The sequence below is a fragment of the Lepidothrix coronata genome, unplaced genomic scaffold, assembly GCF_001604755.1.
Source record: "Lepidothrix coronata isolate B3197 unplaced genomic scaffold, Lepidothrix_coronata-1.0 Scaffold283, whole genome shotgun sequence".
Classification (NCBI taxonomy): Eukaryota; Metazoa; Chordata; class Aves; order Passeriformes; family Pipridae; genus Lepidothrix; species Lepidothrix coronata.
Window position 1 is genome coordinate 491,254 of NW_016690463.1, and position 14,255 is coordinate 505,508.

Below are 14,255 nucleotides of genomic sequence, written 5' to 3' on the forward strand. Positions count from 1 at the left end.
AGCAGCCAGACCATCCCAAGTTGCCTTTGTCTGCTCAGGTGAAACCGGCATCGGCAAGTCCACGTTGATGGACACTCTGTTCAACACCAAGTTTGAGAGCGAACCGGCGACACACAACGAGCCCGGCGTGAGGTTGAAAGCCCGGAGTTACGAGCTGCAGGAGAGCAACGTGCGCCTGAAGCTGACCATTGTGGACACCGTGGGGTTTGGAGATCAGATTAACAAGGATGACAGGTAAACTGGCAGGAGGAGGGATGTGCTCGCAGGTCGGGAGGGCGTGACTGGGGGCTCAGTAGGTCCCTCGCTGTTCCTGGGGGTGTTTCCTGATCCAGGAAGTGATGCTGCTCTGTGCTTTTGGTTTGTCTTCTCTAGTATTTCTCCCAGCATAAGGCCCTACTGCTTTCTTTGCAACATGTCTCTGAGGTTTTTGGGCTTCCATGGTCAGAGACAAAATTTCCAGAAGCCAAGAAATCAGAGCAGCAGTCATGTTAAAAACTCACGTAGTGGTATCCGTGAGGCTGCCCTTGGTGGAGGGGGGACAAATGGAAAAGTTATTTTTTTCCAGAAGCACAGCTCCCTTTTTTGGGAGAAAGTGAAAATCACTTGTAGCGTGGGATGCAAAGCTGTACATTTGTTTTCATGCCAAACTGGTTCTTTCCAGAGGGTATGTTACAATGCACAAGGTTTTTTCTCTTTAACTGGGGAGGGTCTTAACAAGCTGAGCTTGTCCTGTAAGGTCCAGAGCACCCATGAGGCTACCTGAGTGTCCACCAGTGCCCAGTGTCGTCCCAGTAGCCAATTCCCAATTTCTCTGTGCCTCACCTCCCTCCAGCTACAAGCCCATAGTAGAATACATCGATGCCCAGTTTGAAGCCTACTTACAAGAAGAGCTGAAGATCAAACGGTCCCTGTTCAACTACCACGACACCCGGATCCACGCCTGCCTCTACTTCATTGCGCCCACCGGGCACTCGCTCAAGTCCCTGGACCTGGTCACCATGAAGAAGCTGGACAGTAAGGTACTTGCTGCCTGTGTTACGACCCTCACATGGCCCTACTAGTGCTTTTATTGTCTTGCCACCGGGAAATAATGTGTGTTTTTAGCACTGGAGAATTGCAGAGGGGCTGTGTGAAAAGTGTACCTGCAAGCTGCTACAGTGGGTCATTGTTCTGCTTCACATGCTCAGAGATTTATTAAGAGTTTGGACTCCTCCCCTCTCCCAGCCCTGCCTCGGGTAGGGAGCTTGGCCCTGTGCTCCCCAGCTAAGCTATAAAGTCAATAAAGACAATTCAGGTCGTCTTACTAATCAGTGAAAACCAAATGGAAGTGCTGTGTCTGTTTGCTCTGACCACATCCAGCTAGACACAAACAGTGATTTGATCTTCTGTGGCACATGTTAGTGGTGTTCTAACTGTAATCTCATAAGCAGGGATCTGAATAAATATGTTACTTGGCATCTGCTTCTCAGTTACCCTCAAAGGCGTGGTTTAAACCACGGTTTAAAGGTTTCACCTCTTTTCTGAGAAAAATAACCGAGGTACAAATGTAAAGCCTAAGTAGTTAAACTAAGCTTTGTCTGTGCTTCTTTACATCATGATTAAGCAATTTAAATCTGTCCACCATGCACCTTTGGCTCGTTGGATCCTGATTCTGCAGATCACTGGTGGCAGTGGCTCTTTATTTCCTGGAGGGGCCTATCGATTGGGTTTTATGTGGTGATGGAGAAGGTTCCCTGCCCTATTCAACTGAAAATAGGGTCATGGAGATTTACCCTAATTGGCATTTGTGTTCTGTCTTTTGGCCCAGGGAGATTTAATATCTCCAGACCATCCTCCAAACAGAATCAAATGATGTAATAGAAGAGGATTTTCAAGTGCTGTACTTAAAATCCCTTTACATAAGTCAATACCACTGTTATTCTCACTATGATTTCTGTCTGCTGTTGCATGGAGAAGCAAATCCTGCATGATCAAAAGCAGAAACTGTCCCTCTGGAGGGACGAGAAAGGAAAAAAGGCAGGGTCCTTATCCTTGCCAACAGCCTGTCTAGGGAAGAGTGTCAGTAACTGATCTTTCTTCTCGGAGCTGTGCAGGGAGGAGCGAGCCCTGCTCCTGCAGTACAGCCGTGTCTGGGGGCATGTGAGGGCACACAGGTGGGGGAAGTGTGGCTGTGCTACTGCCAGCCCCTGTCCTGTGTGTCACGGGGTTGGATAGGGACCATCTGCTTCCACCTCCTGTGGGGTGACAGCAGCACTGCTGCCCACCCGAGTGTCCCTGATGGCAGCCCCCGAGCAAACACCTGTGACAGGCTCTTGTCCCAGGGAGGCTCCTGCAGTAATCCAGCCTGCTGCAGTGCGAGGAGATGTGCCTAGATGGCCATTTCCTTTTTTTTTCTTTTTTGGAACAGTTTGTAATAATCTGTGACAGCATTTCCTGTCCAGCCAATTCGGGTGAGGAGGGGAATACGACAGGACAGGAAATAGCATGTTGCCAAATTGCATTTGACTTCTTTTTAAGGCCATCATCACTGCTGCCTGGAAATCCTGTCTGAGGTGATGCTGGCAGCAGCAGCCCCGAGAAAGGTCATCTGCTGGGGGTGCTGGCTGGTGGCAGTGGTAGGGCTGTCCCTGCATGTCCCGCTCTGTCCTCTGCCGGTGACACAACCTGTGCAGTGCTGTATGTGGAGGTGCTGTCTCTGTCCTGCAGGTGAACATCATCCCCATCATCGCCAAGGCTGACACCATTGCAAAAAACGAGCTGCACAAGTTCAAGAGTAAAATCATGAGTGAGCTGGTCAGCAACGGCGTCCAGATCTACCAGTTCCCCACGGACGAAGAGACGGTGGCCGAGATCAACGCCACCATGAGCGTATGTCACCTGGGGGTTCCCTGGGGGCTTCCCCCTTTGCGGGGGCCTGTCCTTGATGGTCGTGTTGTATTTTATTTGGCTTTAAAACTGCAGTCTAAGCACAGACACCAGGCTGCCCAGAAGGGCTTTGGGGCTGAAGATACCTGGCCTGATCTGCTTTAGTGTCTGACAAACGAGTCCTCTCTGAGCGTTTTTCATATCCTTCCCCAGTTGCAGCGTTCCCATCTCAGGAAAGGAAAAGGATGGGAGGCAGGGCCCCAGCACAGTCAGGGCAGGGAGCTGAGGTTTGGGTTTCCTGTCCCAAACGACCACTTGTTGCTCAGTGGGGGGTGATTCACTGCTGCCTTTGTTTCAGTTTCCGCAGAGAGCAGGGCACCGTCGGTGATGTTCCAGCTCTCCATAGGGCTGGTGGCCATCAGCAGCTTGGCTTTCACCTCCTTCCCCTTCCTCTAGCAGAGGGTGGGATTTGAGGGCATGCAGGGCTAGGGTAGATCAAACATTTTAGTGGAGTTTACGGGTGAAACCACTGTTTTCCATGGTCCTAACTTGGGTTGCAAGGGGAAGAACCTGAGCTTGAGGTTGCTGGCAGTATTATCTGGGCATTATCTGACATGCAGTATTATCTGGGCATTTTATGTGGTTTTAGAGGGGCACATAACACCCAAGAGGATGTGCCAGCCCTAAGGCAAGTGCACTCAGATTAAGCCATTTCCTTGCTACTTGAAGGCTTTTCTGAGTTTCCTTGCACAACTGCTTGTAGATGGGCAATTATCCCATCCAGCTGGATATTAGACCTTCTCCAAAGGTGCCTGTTGCCTGTCTTCCCTGTGTGTGTTGTGTTCTGAGCAGGAAGAAGCTGGCACAGAGAAGGGACATGGCTCTACCAGGGTGCATTGTGTGCAGTGTTTTGCTTTCCTCTGGTGCAGCCTGGCTGTTGGGAAACTCCTTTGCCAGTTAATCCCATCTCCTCTGCCCTGCCATCTTTCCCACCCACCCAGCCTGTGACCACGGCTTGGCTGACACAGCTCCTGGAGCTTGTGCCCAGCCCTGTTGGATGCTGTTAAGGCAGGGAGAGCTCCATGGGGCTGGGCTGGCCAGCTCCCTGCTGGCAGCAGCCACATTTCTGGGAGTAGATCCCAGATTGTCGCCACCACACCCATGGGGAGACTGGGACGGAGCAGAGCTCCATGACTCAGACGTGTCAGCCCAGGGCTGGGTTGACTCTGCTCTTCCCCTTGCTCACAGCTTTGCTCTTTTTAAGAGGAAGCATTAGCAGTTCTTTGTAGCAGCAGAACCCCTCTGAAATTTTCCTTGGGAGAATGTACTTTATTTTCTTTTTTTAATTGTTTCACAGTTGTGTCTCCTCAGTGTTCAAATTCACTTCCAGTTTGTGAGACTTGTTCTGGGCTTAAGATAGTCATGCTCTGTAATTATATGGAAAACATGTATGTCTCTAGTATTTTTAGGACATCAGAATTTTGGGCTTTAAGTCTGATCAGGTTTCTCATCCAGATTGTCCTGTTGCTCTCCCTAAAACACCAGATGAATTGCAAAGGCGTTGAAGCAACTTAGATCTAGCAGAGCTGCCACAGTAAACAGCTTTCTTGAGAAACAATCCCTGGCAAGGCAGCGAAGGAAATCCCCAACCTCATTGTCCCTTTCCTTTCATAGGTCCACCTTCCTTTTGCTGTTGTTGGCAGCACCGAAGAAGTGAAGATTGGCAACAAGATGGCAAAAGCCAGGCAGTACCCCTGGGGTGTCGTGCAGGGTATGTTACCAAAGGCACAGAAAAGGCCTTGTCATCCTGTCCCGTTCCGATCAAAGGCACGCTGATCTCTGGATGGTCCTTGTCAAAACCTGGCTTGAGAAAGCACAGATCTGGACGTGGAGCCAAAAGCTCTTTCCTGCAGGAGAGCAGAGTTTGACCAGGGCACTGTTTGCAACCCAGGCTGTACTGAAGCTGCCAAAGATAGATAGGGCTGATCCTCACTTACCAACCAGCACTGAGAAGTACAGGATTGAGATGGTGACAGTCTGCTTGTGGCTTCAGCTGTATATCCCATTGGATAATGGCCCAGGGAGCTGCAGGGGAACATTCACAGGGCAATTCTGCAATACTCTCCAAATTCTCAATAATACAGGCTGACCCTGAAGCAGCTTCAGACTTACTGTCTTCAGCTGTATACACCAGAGGATAGTACTGGGAAAAACAGTTAGGAAAGAAGTTGATATGTTTGGGAAGTCTTGGACTCAACACATCCTGCTGGGTTCTTGCTGTTCCCAGGAAACTGGGACCTGGATGGTTTAAAAGATTTAGTTTAGGCATTGCCTGCTTGGGCCCCTGTGAGTGCTGGGATTTAGAGTGGGTCTGAGTGGGAAGTGAAATCTTGCGTGCAAGTGGATCATCACCTTGCTGGTGCAAAAATGCACAGAGGGCCGGGAGCTCTGTGACAGATGGGCAGCAGGGAGATTTTTCAAATCCAGGGGAAGGCCTTGAACTCATGCCCGTGTTGGCGTGGGGTAGTTTCACCCCCAGGCCATCAAGGCATTTTGGTGCAGGCTGACCTGGAGTTTTGCCTGTGTGCCTGGAGAACTCGGGGCTTGCTGAACTGGGGCCCAGATGCAGGGAAAGGGGGGACCCAGCCCCTGGGTGTAACATCTCTGTGGATGCTCTGTTGTCTTCGCAGTTGAAAATGAAAATCACTGTGACTTCGTGAAGCTGCGGGAGATGCTGATCCGAGTGAACATGGAGGACCTGAGAGAGCAGACGCACACCCGGCACTACGAGCTGTACCGGCGCTGCAAGCTGGAGGAGATGGGGTTCAAGGACACGGATCCGGACAGCAAGCCTTTCAGGTAGGGCCCTGTACGACACTGCTGTGCTTTGCAGCCACCTGCTGTGCTGCAGCTCAGGGCTGGGCACTTCCCGGGCAGGGAAAGGGCATCCGTGTCAGGGAAAACGCGGGAGGGTGACTCGTGCGTTGAGGTGTAGCGGCTCACCGGGGGGGAGATCCTGGGATCAGCGCTCTCTGACCCTCCGACAGCTCTTCACAGCTGCTCCAAGGTGAGCTGTGAAGAGGGAGCCGTGGTCTCATGCTTGAGGTTTGGCTGGTTACTACACACATAGTTTATTCTGTCAGACAGCTTTATTGGTCTGAAGCCCAAGCCATCAACCAGGGACAACAGCTGTGTGGGAATTCGGGAGGGAGTGTTTGTTTTCTCCTCTCATTTCCTGTTTCCCATTCCTCCCCAACTTTTCCCCAATAATTGCACCCTCTGCCTTAGCAGCATCCCACGCTCCTCTCTACCCCAGTCAGAATTCAAGTGCATCAGTGGGGGGTTTTACCCCCATAACACCCGTGAGTGTCAGAGATTGGCACTAGTTTGGGGTTTTATTTGACAGGCTGAGTTGATGCAGCTGCATTTCTTCTGTAGCACAGACACTCTGCTGGAATCAGTCAAGCCCAGTTCTGTTACTAAGCCCAAGTGTGAAGCTTTATTGGATTTCCTTTCTGGAGAGCAAGGGCTTAAGATGGGCTCAGCCCTTCCTTTTGAGGAATCTGAAGAATTTCCATTGCTTCCTGTACACGAGGCCTCTTTTTGACCAAGCTATAAGTAGAAAGGAAATGAAAATGTACAGAATTTCTCCATCTGGTACGTGCTAGTTCAGAGCAGTTCCCTCTGGGTGCCTTTTCCCTCCAATAAACAAACAAACCCCATGATCCCAAGCTGTTTGGCCGAGGCTGATGTATATCTGATATGAGGAAGATGTTCTCTCTGAGCTCAGGGATCAAAAGGATTCCTTTCCCTGCACTGGGGCCCGGGGAGCCACAGGGGCTGCTGCTCCTTGGCCAGCTTGCATCAGCCAGGAGCAGGGAGCCTTTGGAAAATCTCAGGGGCAGCAGGGCAGAAGAGCCCAGCAAGCCATTGGTGCTGTGTAGGCGCTTGTGTGAGGTGTGGAAGAGGGGGATTGGTGATGGTTGAGACCCCTGCCTTGCTGGCAGAACCCCCCCTGCTTGGCCCAGCTGCAGGAGGTGAGGAGGGAGCAGCACCAGGATCCCCACAGGCAATCTGCTCCATGAAATGGGGTCCTCTGCACAGAGACCCTTCTGCTGTGGGCTGGTTTCTCTGCTGCTCTGGTTAACCTTTTCAAAACACATCTTTTTTCAAAGAGTATTATTTGCCAGGGCATCCCTCCGTGTGTGTGGGTGTGCTGGGGAATCGAGTTACTCTTGTAATCTGGGCTCATATGTTTGTGTACTTAAAAAGCTAATTCCCTTGTCATCTTTGTCTGTGAGAAGCTGCAGGGATCCCAGTTGGTTTGGACTGTTATTCCTTGGGGCTGTAATTGTTTTTTTCACATGCAGCCTGGGAGTTGCCCGGCCAGTTTCTCTGAGAACTTGGCTCCTCTGAACTCGGAGTCACTGCAGCAGAGAATGAAGCTTTGAACCTGGGACAATTTAACAGGAAGCCCCTGCACCCCTGGCTCCTGGCAGCCTTTTCCTGCTTGTCCATCACCCGGCATTGTGTTTTTGGGAATGAGCTTTGCAAGGGACGTTTGCAATACAGGATGGGATGAACAGTGTGCAGAGCTTTCTGGTTTGGTCTGTAAGGCTCTGCTGCTCCCTAGTACAGCGTGTCACTAATTGCAGATTCAGTTTGTGCTCACTGAGCAGCAGAGGCTCACCTGCCCTCTGGGTTTTCCCAGACTCTAGCCAGATCCTTCGGAAGGGCTTAGGAATTTACATTTGTGTCCACAATCAGAGTACTAAATCCAAGACTGAATTCTAGGGAGGTTTTGATTCAAGTCTCCAGATCTCCTGCTGCTGTGAGAGATCTGGTTCTGGATTTAGTGAAGAACCAAAGATGGCTCTTGCCCTTCTCTCCCATGAAAGGATTTTTGTAATTTTTAGAATCAGTATTTTTGCTTCCATGTGTGGGAAGCTGCTGTGGTCATCTGGAATGGTGTGATTCCTCCAGGGCGGCCAGTGCTCTGCCAGAAGAGCTCTGGGCATCCTGTCTGGAGAGTATTTTAGGAGGCAACTGAAGTGCCTGTTAATTAGCAGAATTAAACACTTGGGATAATCTGTCAAGTTCTGTTCCCCAGTTCAATATCCCACCCCCCAGAGAAAAGCAACAAAAAGCCACCAAAAAAACCCAACACTGCCAGGAAAGACAAAAGCTTGACTTCATTGGAATTAGGATGTTCCCCTGGCCCAGTGGTTAATGTGTTCCCTGGGCACATGGATACAGTGTGTCTGTATGTTATCAGTGGAGTTTTCATTTAAAAAGTGCATTTTCAGAAAAGCCTCTTGGGGGAAATAGTTATCATTCCCACACTATCGTTACAGCTGGGCTATCCAAATCCATTTAAGGAATAAAATAAAGAGGAATTTGGTGTCCAGAGTTCCTGACAGGCTCTGAAAATCTCAAAGGTGCATGGACAGCATATTTTATGTTCCGAATCTGTGCTGCCTATCTCAGTGCTGGGGAAATAAAGGAATGCCAAGGAGTAGAGGAGGAATGAAGGAAGGAGGGAATCCAGTTATGTGGTTATTTGGAGGAGGGGGCTGATGCTTGTTCAGAAAGGCCAAAGGAGAAAGAGAGGTCTCCCGAGGTGGCTTTATATAATCTAGCCCGTGATCCAAATCCATTAGCAGTGAGTAGTGAAAATGAGTTTTGCTGTGTGTCAGCATCGAGATTAAAGAACTACACGAAGCCAGATTTCACACTGTGCCTGCTCCACAAATCCTGCACTTGGAATGACGAGACTCGGCACCAACAGTGGGAGAAGGGAGGGGTTGTGACTCAGGCGGATCACAAGCCCTGTGGGCATCGGGGGTTGGTGTAGGCGCTTACATGGTGGCTGCTGCTTTTGGAGGACGGTCATCCTGCCTGCTCAGTGATGTGCAGGATCCTGGTCACGGAGCTCGGCGGTTCCTTTCCCATTTGTCTCCCACTGCTGCCACCTAGCGAGCTGGGGCGGGGTTCGGTGGAGGGGATCGTGCCTCTGTGGTACTCGGGGACCTCTGATGATATTCTGTGACGAGACATCCCAAGTGTAAGGTCACCCAAGGCTGGGAGCTCGTGGCTGTGCGTGAAGCACGGCTCTGACGGGGTTCTGTGTGTTTCCAACAGTCTCCAAGAGACGTATGAAGCAAAGAGGAATGAATTCCTGGGCGAACTCCAGAAGAAGGAGGATGAAATGAGGCAGATGTTTGTCATGCGAGTGAAGGAGAAGGAAGCAGAGCTGAAGGAAGCGGAGAAAGATGTGAGTCTGTTGTAACTCGGGGGACCCTGTGAGGGTTTAGGCTGGGGCTTTTCCAGAACATGTCCTGCTAGGGGAGGGAGCTGCTCCTCGTGCCTCACAGAGGAGCGTGTGGTACAGAGAAAAGTATGACCCTCAATGGCTGTTTTCTTGCTTGGCACAAGCAGGATGGAGTCCAGTCGGTATAAAGCAGTGGGGGATGGAATGTGGGCATTTTGAAAGCGTCCAGAGACCTGTTGTGTTCCTACAGCAACAGAAATTCCCACCCTCCATGTGTGCAAGTGTGTGTTGACTGCAGGACAAGTCAGGCAGGGACAGGCCAGTGACTGGCTGTTAATGCAGGGAGGCTCAGTGCCAGCAGGAACACTGCAGGGATCCTTACCTTCCTTACAGGAATGGGGGTGGAACGTGCCTCTCTTCCCATCCAGTTCTCATTGTCTCTGTCCCGGCAGCTTCACGAAAAGTTTGACCATCTAAAGAGGACTCACCAAGAAGAGAAGAAGAAAGTGGAAGACAAAAAGAAGGAACTCGAGGAAGAGCTGAACAACTTCCAGAAGAAGAAGGCGGCAGCTCAGCTGTTACAGTCACAGGCTCAGCAGGCAGGTTCTCAACAAACCAAGAAAGACAAGGACAAGAAAAAGTAAGCGGATGTCACCCACATCCTTTGTAGGGTTTGTCACAGTTTTGGGAGGTTGTTTTTTTTCTTTCTTGCTGCATGTCTGTATTTGCTTTTTCCCATCACCAGACTGGAAACAGGGCTTTTATCAGCCTGATCAAATAAAATATTTTTTTCTAAAGGGTGGGCCAGGGACACGATCTTAATTTTTCTCTAGAAGAGTACCTTCAAATTTTTAAGTTGAAGTCTGACTGGTGTGGGAGAGCAATCGGATGGTGGAGGTTTGACTTGTGATCTCTCCAGCATTTTCTGGAACAGCTGTGAGATGTTCTGGACTCAGATTTATCTGCCTGAGCCAAAATTATTAAGGGAGTCACTACCTGTCCTTTCTTTCACCGGTGGTCTCCAGTTCCCATTCCTTAAGGTTGTAGTTGTAAGTAGAAGTAGCTTAGAAACCAAAACCACCATGTTGTTTTTACATGGGAAATGCTAGTGCCAAAAGTGATTACTTGGAAGCTTGCTTTAAAGACAAGAAGCTTTGGTTATTTTTTTTTTAAAAAAAAACAAACTACTATGGTACCGTAATTGCAGTTAAATGGCATTTGTGGTTGTATGGAGTTGACATAATAAGCTAAGAAACCCTTACCTTTTAGAAAGATCATGGCACTGTTTTTTACTATTTTATATCCGTATCCTAGGAGTGTAACCCCGTACCCTCTGTTGGCTTTGCCCATTCCTAGTAAGAAGGTGCTCATGCAAGTCCTTCCTGGGCCATCTGTGCTAACGGTGCTAGTTGGTACCTGCCACTGGGAAAGCTGTCGAGGGGGGGGTGCAGCAAATCTCCCTGGAAAACACTCGGTTAACCCACACACAAAAATGACAGTTCCACACTGCTTTTACTGGCCGAGAGAGCAGGGGGGTGTTCCTTCCAGTTAATGCTGGAAGAACCAAATGCCAGTGGGGATGTGGCACAGTCACCTGTGTCTGCCTCGCTAAGCTGGGAGCTGAAGCCTGGTGTGAGCTGTGGGAGAGCGCGAGCCCAGGAGGGGCACTCGCCCTGCAGCTGGACTGGTGTGTTTGTACAGCTTGGCACTTCACCCTCGCTGCATGGCCCCTGTCCCTGCTGCTGGGTCGGTGCCCAGCGGTTGTCGCTTCTGCCCCGGGGAAGGTGGGGAGGGCCTGGGGCTGGTTCCTCAGCTGAGGCCAATTGATGTAGCTCCTATGGAGCCCTGCTGCTCGATGCTGGCTGAGAACCTGGCCGTGGGCACCCGCTGGAATACGAGGAGTGCTGTGTGCTGCATGCTCTGCTTGGCTGGGAATCCTTACGGACCTGCGGGGTCCAGGCGTGCTGAAACACCCTCCTGCAGCTGTGGCTGTAAGCAGGATAGGCTGAAACCCCTGTCTTCTCTCACCTGAGAATCCAGACATGGTGATGTGTTTTCTAGAAAGAATAGGAAGTTTTGAAGGCCCTCTTTCTTATCTCTGTACAGAGTTGGTAGCTTAATGTTTTTAAGAACTCTGCAGTCAGATTTTTCATCTTAGATCCGAGACCAGTGCAGTGCAGGATGGTTGGGGAGTTCTGTCTCTTTGTGTAGCTGCTCTTTGCTCCTGGGAGGTTGGCTGACACGTGCACAGTGTCGTGGGTGAGGCAGGGATGTTTCCAGCAACTGTGACCAACGCAGGTTCTGCTTTGCTGATGCATTCACAGACACCCCGCCCTGAGGAACATCCCCATGTTTTAGTGTGTCCTTTGTGCTCCACACCAGGTGCTGTACCTGTTGCCATTGTTCTTTAGTGTTGCAGTTACTAACGGAGGCTTTCAAGGGAAGTGCTGACGCTTCTGCCCTGTAGCACACCTTGGGTTTCCAAAGGCTTTGAGTTTCTCCTTGCACTCTAATGAGCAGCTGCAGGTTGTGTGGTTAAAGGCTTCCATCCTCTCTCTCTCTCTCTCTGCTGACATGGCCTGTGGTGCTTCTTGTGCAGTTGCCAGAGGAAATCCTTGCCATGCCTGACGCTTGTAGCCTCCCCAGAAAGTAAATCACAGGAGTGCTTTTTTTCCTCAAGGTGGGATCGGATTTCTCCAACTTGGAGAACAGAGACTTTCCACTGTGCTGTGCATGCTGGAGGGAAGGCTCAGGATGAAATCTGCTGCTGGCCTGACTCCCGGAGGGAGAGCTTGGCCTTCCTGATTTCCAGGCCATTCCTCCAGGAATTCCCTAGCTTGTACTCATTTTTAATCTGGAATTGTTGGGACCCTGGCCTGATGGCAGCAGTGTGCTGTTCTGGGGACAGCACATCTGCATACCCCAGACACTTCAGGGGTGACTGGAGAGGTGTACTTGAGTGATCCCCTGAATGTGAGGCTGAGCATACTCACCGAGCCCCTGCTGTAATTTTGGGATGGGGCTGTGCTTCAAACCCATACAGCCTGGAGGCAGTTCCTGGCAATAGCCCAGATCAGAGCAGCCAACAGCCTTCTGGTGCTTGCCTGCTGTTTGGGAGATGGCCACATGCCTCAGCATGTACCACTGTGTTACTGCTCATCCTCAGCCCCCAGGAGCTGGGACCATCTGTTTGGGGGCTGTTTCGGTTTATTTCAGCCTATTTCTGAAAACCAAATGTAAGACTTGGGGTTGTTTTTTCAAGTTGCTTTCTATGTAAGTTTTCAGTCCACCGTGGCTGCTCTGGCCCAGCTTACATGGTTGGTTGGTCAGTAGCTCTGCCCCCTTGGTTTTTCTTTCTACGTTTGCTTGTCATAGGCTGGAGTAGAGCCTGGCCTTGAGGTTGAGTTCCTTTGTAATTCCATAATCCGTGTGCATGCCCACCCACCGGAGCGAGTTGCTGGTGTCGGCTCTCCTGGCTTTCTTTTATTTTTTTTTTTTTCATTTTGAGTTCAATTAGTGCTAACTTTTTTGTTTTTTGTTCTTTTTTTAACTTGCAGTGCAAGCTTCACATAAAGCCTGTCGAGCCAAGGATGTTCCTGCATTCACCTGCTTTTGCAGTAATGTGTCTCTGCCATCTGTTTTCTTTTTCTTTTTTGGTTTTCTTTTTTCATTTTTTAACATGAATAACTATTAACTCATCTAATAACATAGGGGGAACAAGAAGGAAGAGGGATGGGTACAGGACTGTATGCAACTGGAAGTTCAGGGGCGGGTGGAGGGACAAGGTAATGATACCCATGTGTTTTTGTCACCAAAACCATCAGCTGTAAATCAGTTTTGGCCCCCAGTTTAACCAAGAGTCAGGGCTGGGTGTCAGCAGCTTGGGTGAGCAGGGCTGACCAGCTCAGGTGTCCTCAGTGCTGAGGGAGCCCCTGGACCTGCAGAAACCAGCCCCGGGAAATCGCTGCTGTAGGAATGTCACAGCCAGCCCATGGCGTGGCTAAACCTGGAGTTTAGCCTGGCCCATATTCCTGGAGTAGCTGATGTGTTCCAGCAGTAGCTGCTGGGGAGAGGGAGGGGGGTGTGTGTAGATAACCCAGTGTAACTGACCCTGCATGCCATGACATTTGCATGATAATGTGTTTTAGTTGCTGTTTTTGTTGTCTGACCTGGCCGTGGCTCAGGTTTGTTGTCCTGTGCTGGCCTGTTTTTCACAGCCACCCTTCCAGTTGAGCACAGCAGCTGAGGGTGCCCGGGGGCAGGAGCATTCCCAGCACCGCTGTCCCTGCAGTACTTGCTCCAAACCTTTGGAACCTCCCTTAAAATCCTACCTGGTTTCCAACGGGTTAGCAGCCCTTGTGGAACCAAATCTTGGGCAGGGGGGGACATAGAGCCGTCAACATCCTCTTAGAGCCTCCAGGAGTGTTCCTGCACACGGTTAAATACAGACTTGCAGTGGGATCCACAATTCCAGGTCAAGGGAGAGAAGGTACCCGGACACACTCTGTGCTCCCCACCAGCCCTCCTCACCAGGGGCAGTGTCCCATTCAGGTGTCCCTTGAACGTGCCAAGGACATGGAGGATAAGCCAGGCCTTGCTCTGGGCCAGTGCAGGGTGGAGGGGGATCTGTTTAATGTGTATTTTCTATGCCATTGCTTTTGGACAGAGTCTTTCCCTTCCTTCCCCAGAAGTGGCGAGCCATGCTTATCCTATGACCCCTGGGTTCCTTTCTCTCTTGCTGATGCACAGCCAGCACTTGGTCTGCTCCTGGCTGGGGAGTCTCCTTTCCTTTCTTTAAAGCACTCCTACACATAACTCCTCCCACCTGAGTCTCACACACTGCAGCTCTTTGCTTGTTTCTGGATGGAATTTCTCCAGGGGAAAAAAAAAGGGCAGAATTATCACTTGTTTTTGTTACTTATTCCTCAAGTGTTGCTGTTGAGAAGTGTGCTGGGGGGGGTTAGCTTATGGGTTGTCTTGCTTTTAACCCTTACTGCTTAAACATGGCTTTGGGAAGAGGATATCTAAATGCCGTGTCTTGGACAAAACAGAAAAGTGGATAAGTAAGCTGGAAATAAAATGGTTGACCCTTTTATCCCTTTCTTTTCTTTTTTTTTTT

The 14,255-nt window shown here is 50.2% G+C and overlaps 1 protein-coding gene across 4 annotated transcripts in view; it reads left to right on the forward strand.

Annotated features, from left to right (window-relative positions):
- Positions 1-14,255, forward strand: part of SEPT11 (septin 11) — a 45,666-nt gene that overhangs the window by 25,303 nt on the left and 6,108 nt on the right. For 3 of the 4 annotated variants that reach the window (XM_017836746.1, XM_017836749.1, XM_017836747.1), the window contains exons 3-9: positions 39-234; positions 833-1,019; positions 2,707-2,868; positions 4,540-4,636; positions 5,556-5,724; positions 9,007-9,139; positions 9,589-9,776. In XM_017836746.1, the coding sequence (XP_017692235.1) occupies positions 39-234; positions 833-1,019; positions 2,707-2,868; positions 4,540-4,636; positions 5,556-5,724; positions 9,007-9,139; positions 9,589-9,776 (1,132 nt within the window). Of the gene's footprint in view, positions 1-38; positions 235-832; positions 1,020-2,706; positions 2,869-4,539; positions 4,637-5,555; positions 5,725-9,006; positions 9,140-9,588; positions 9,777-12,693; positions 14,232-14,255 lie in introns of those variants that run through there. The other variant, XM_017836748.1, reaches the window with a different exon arrangement.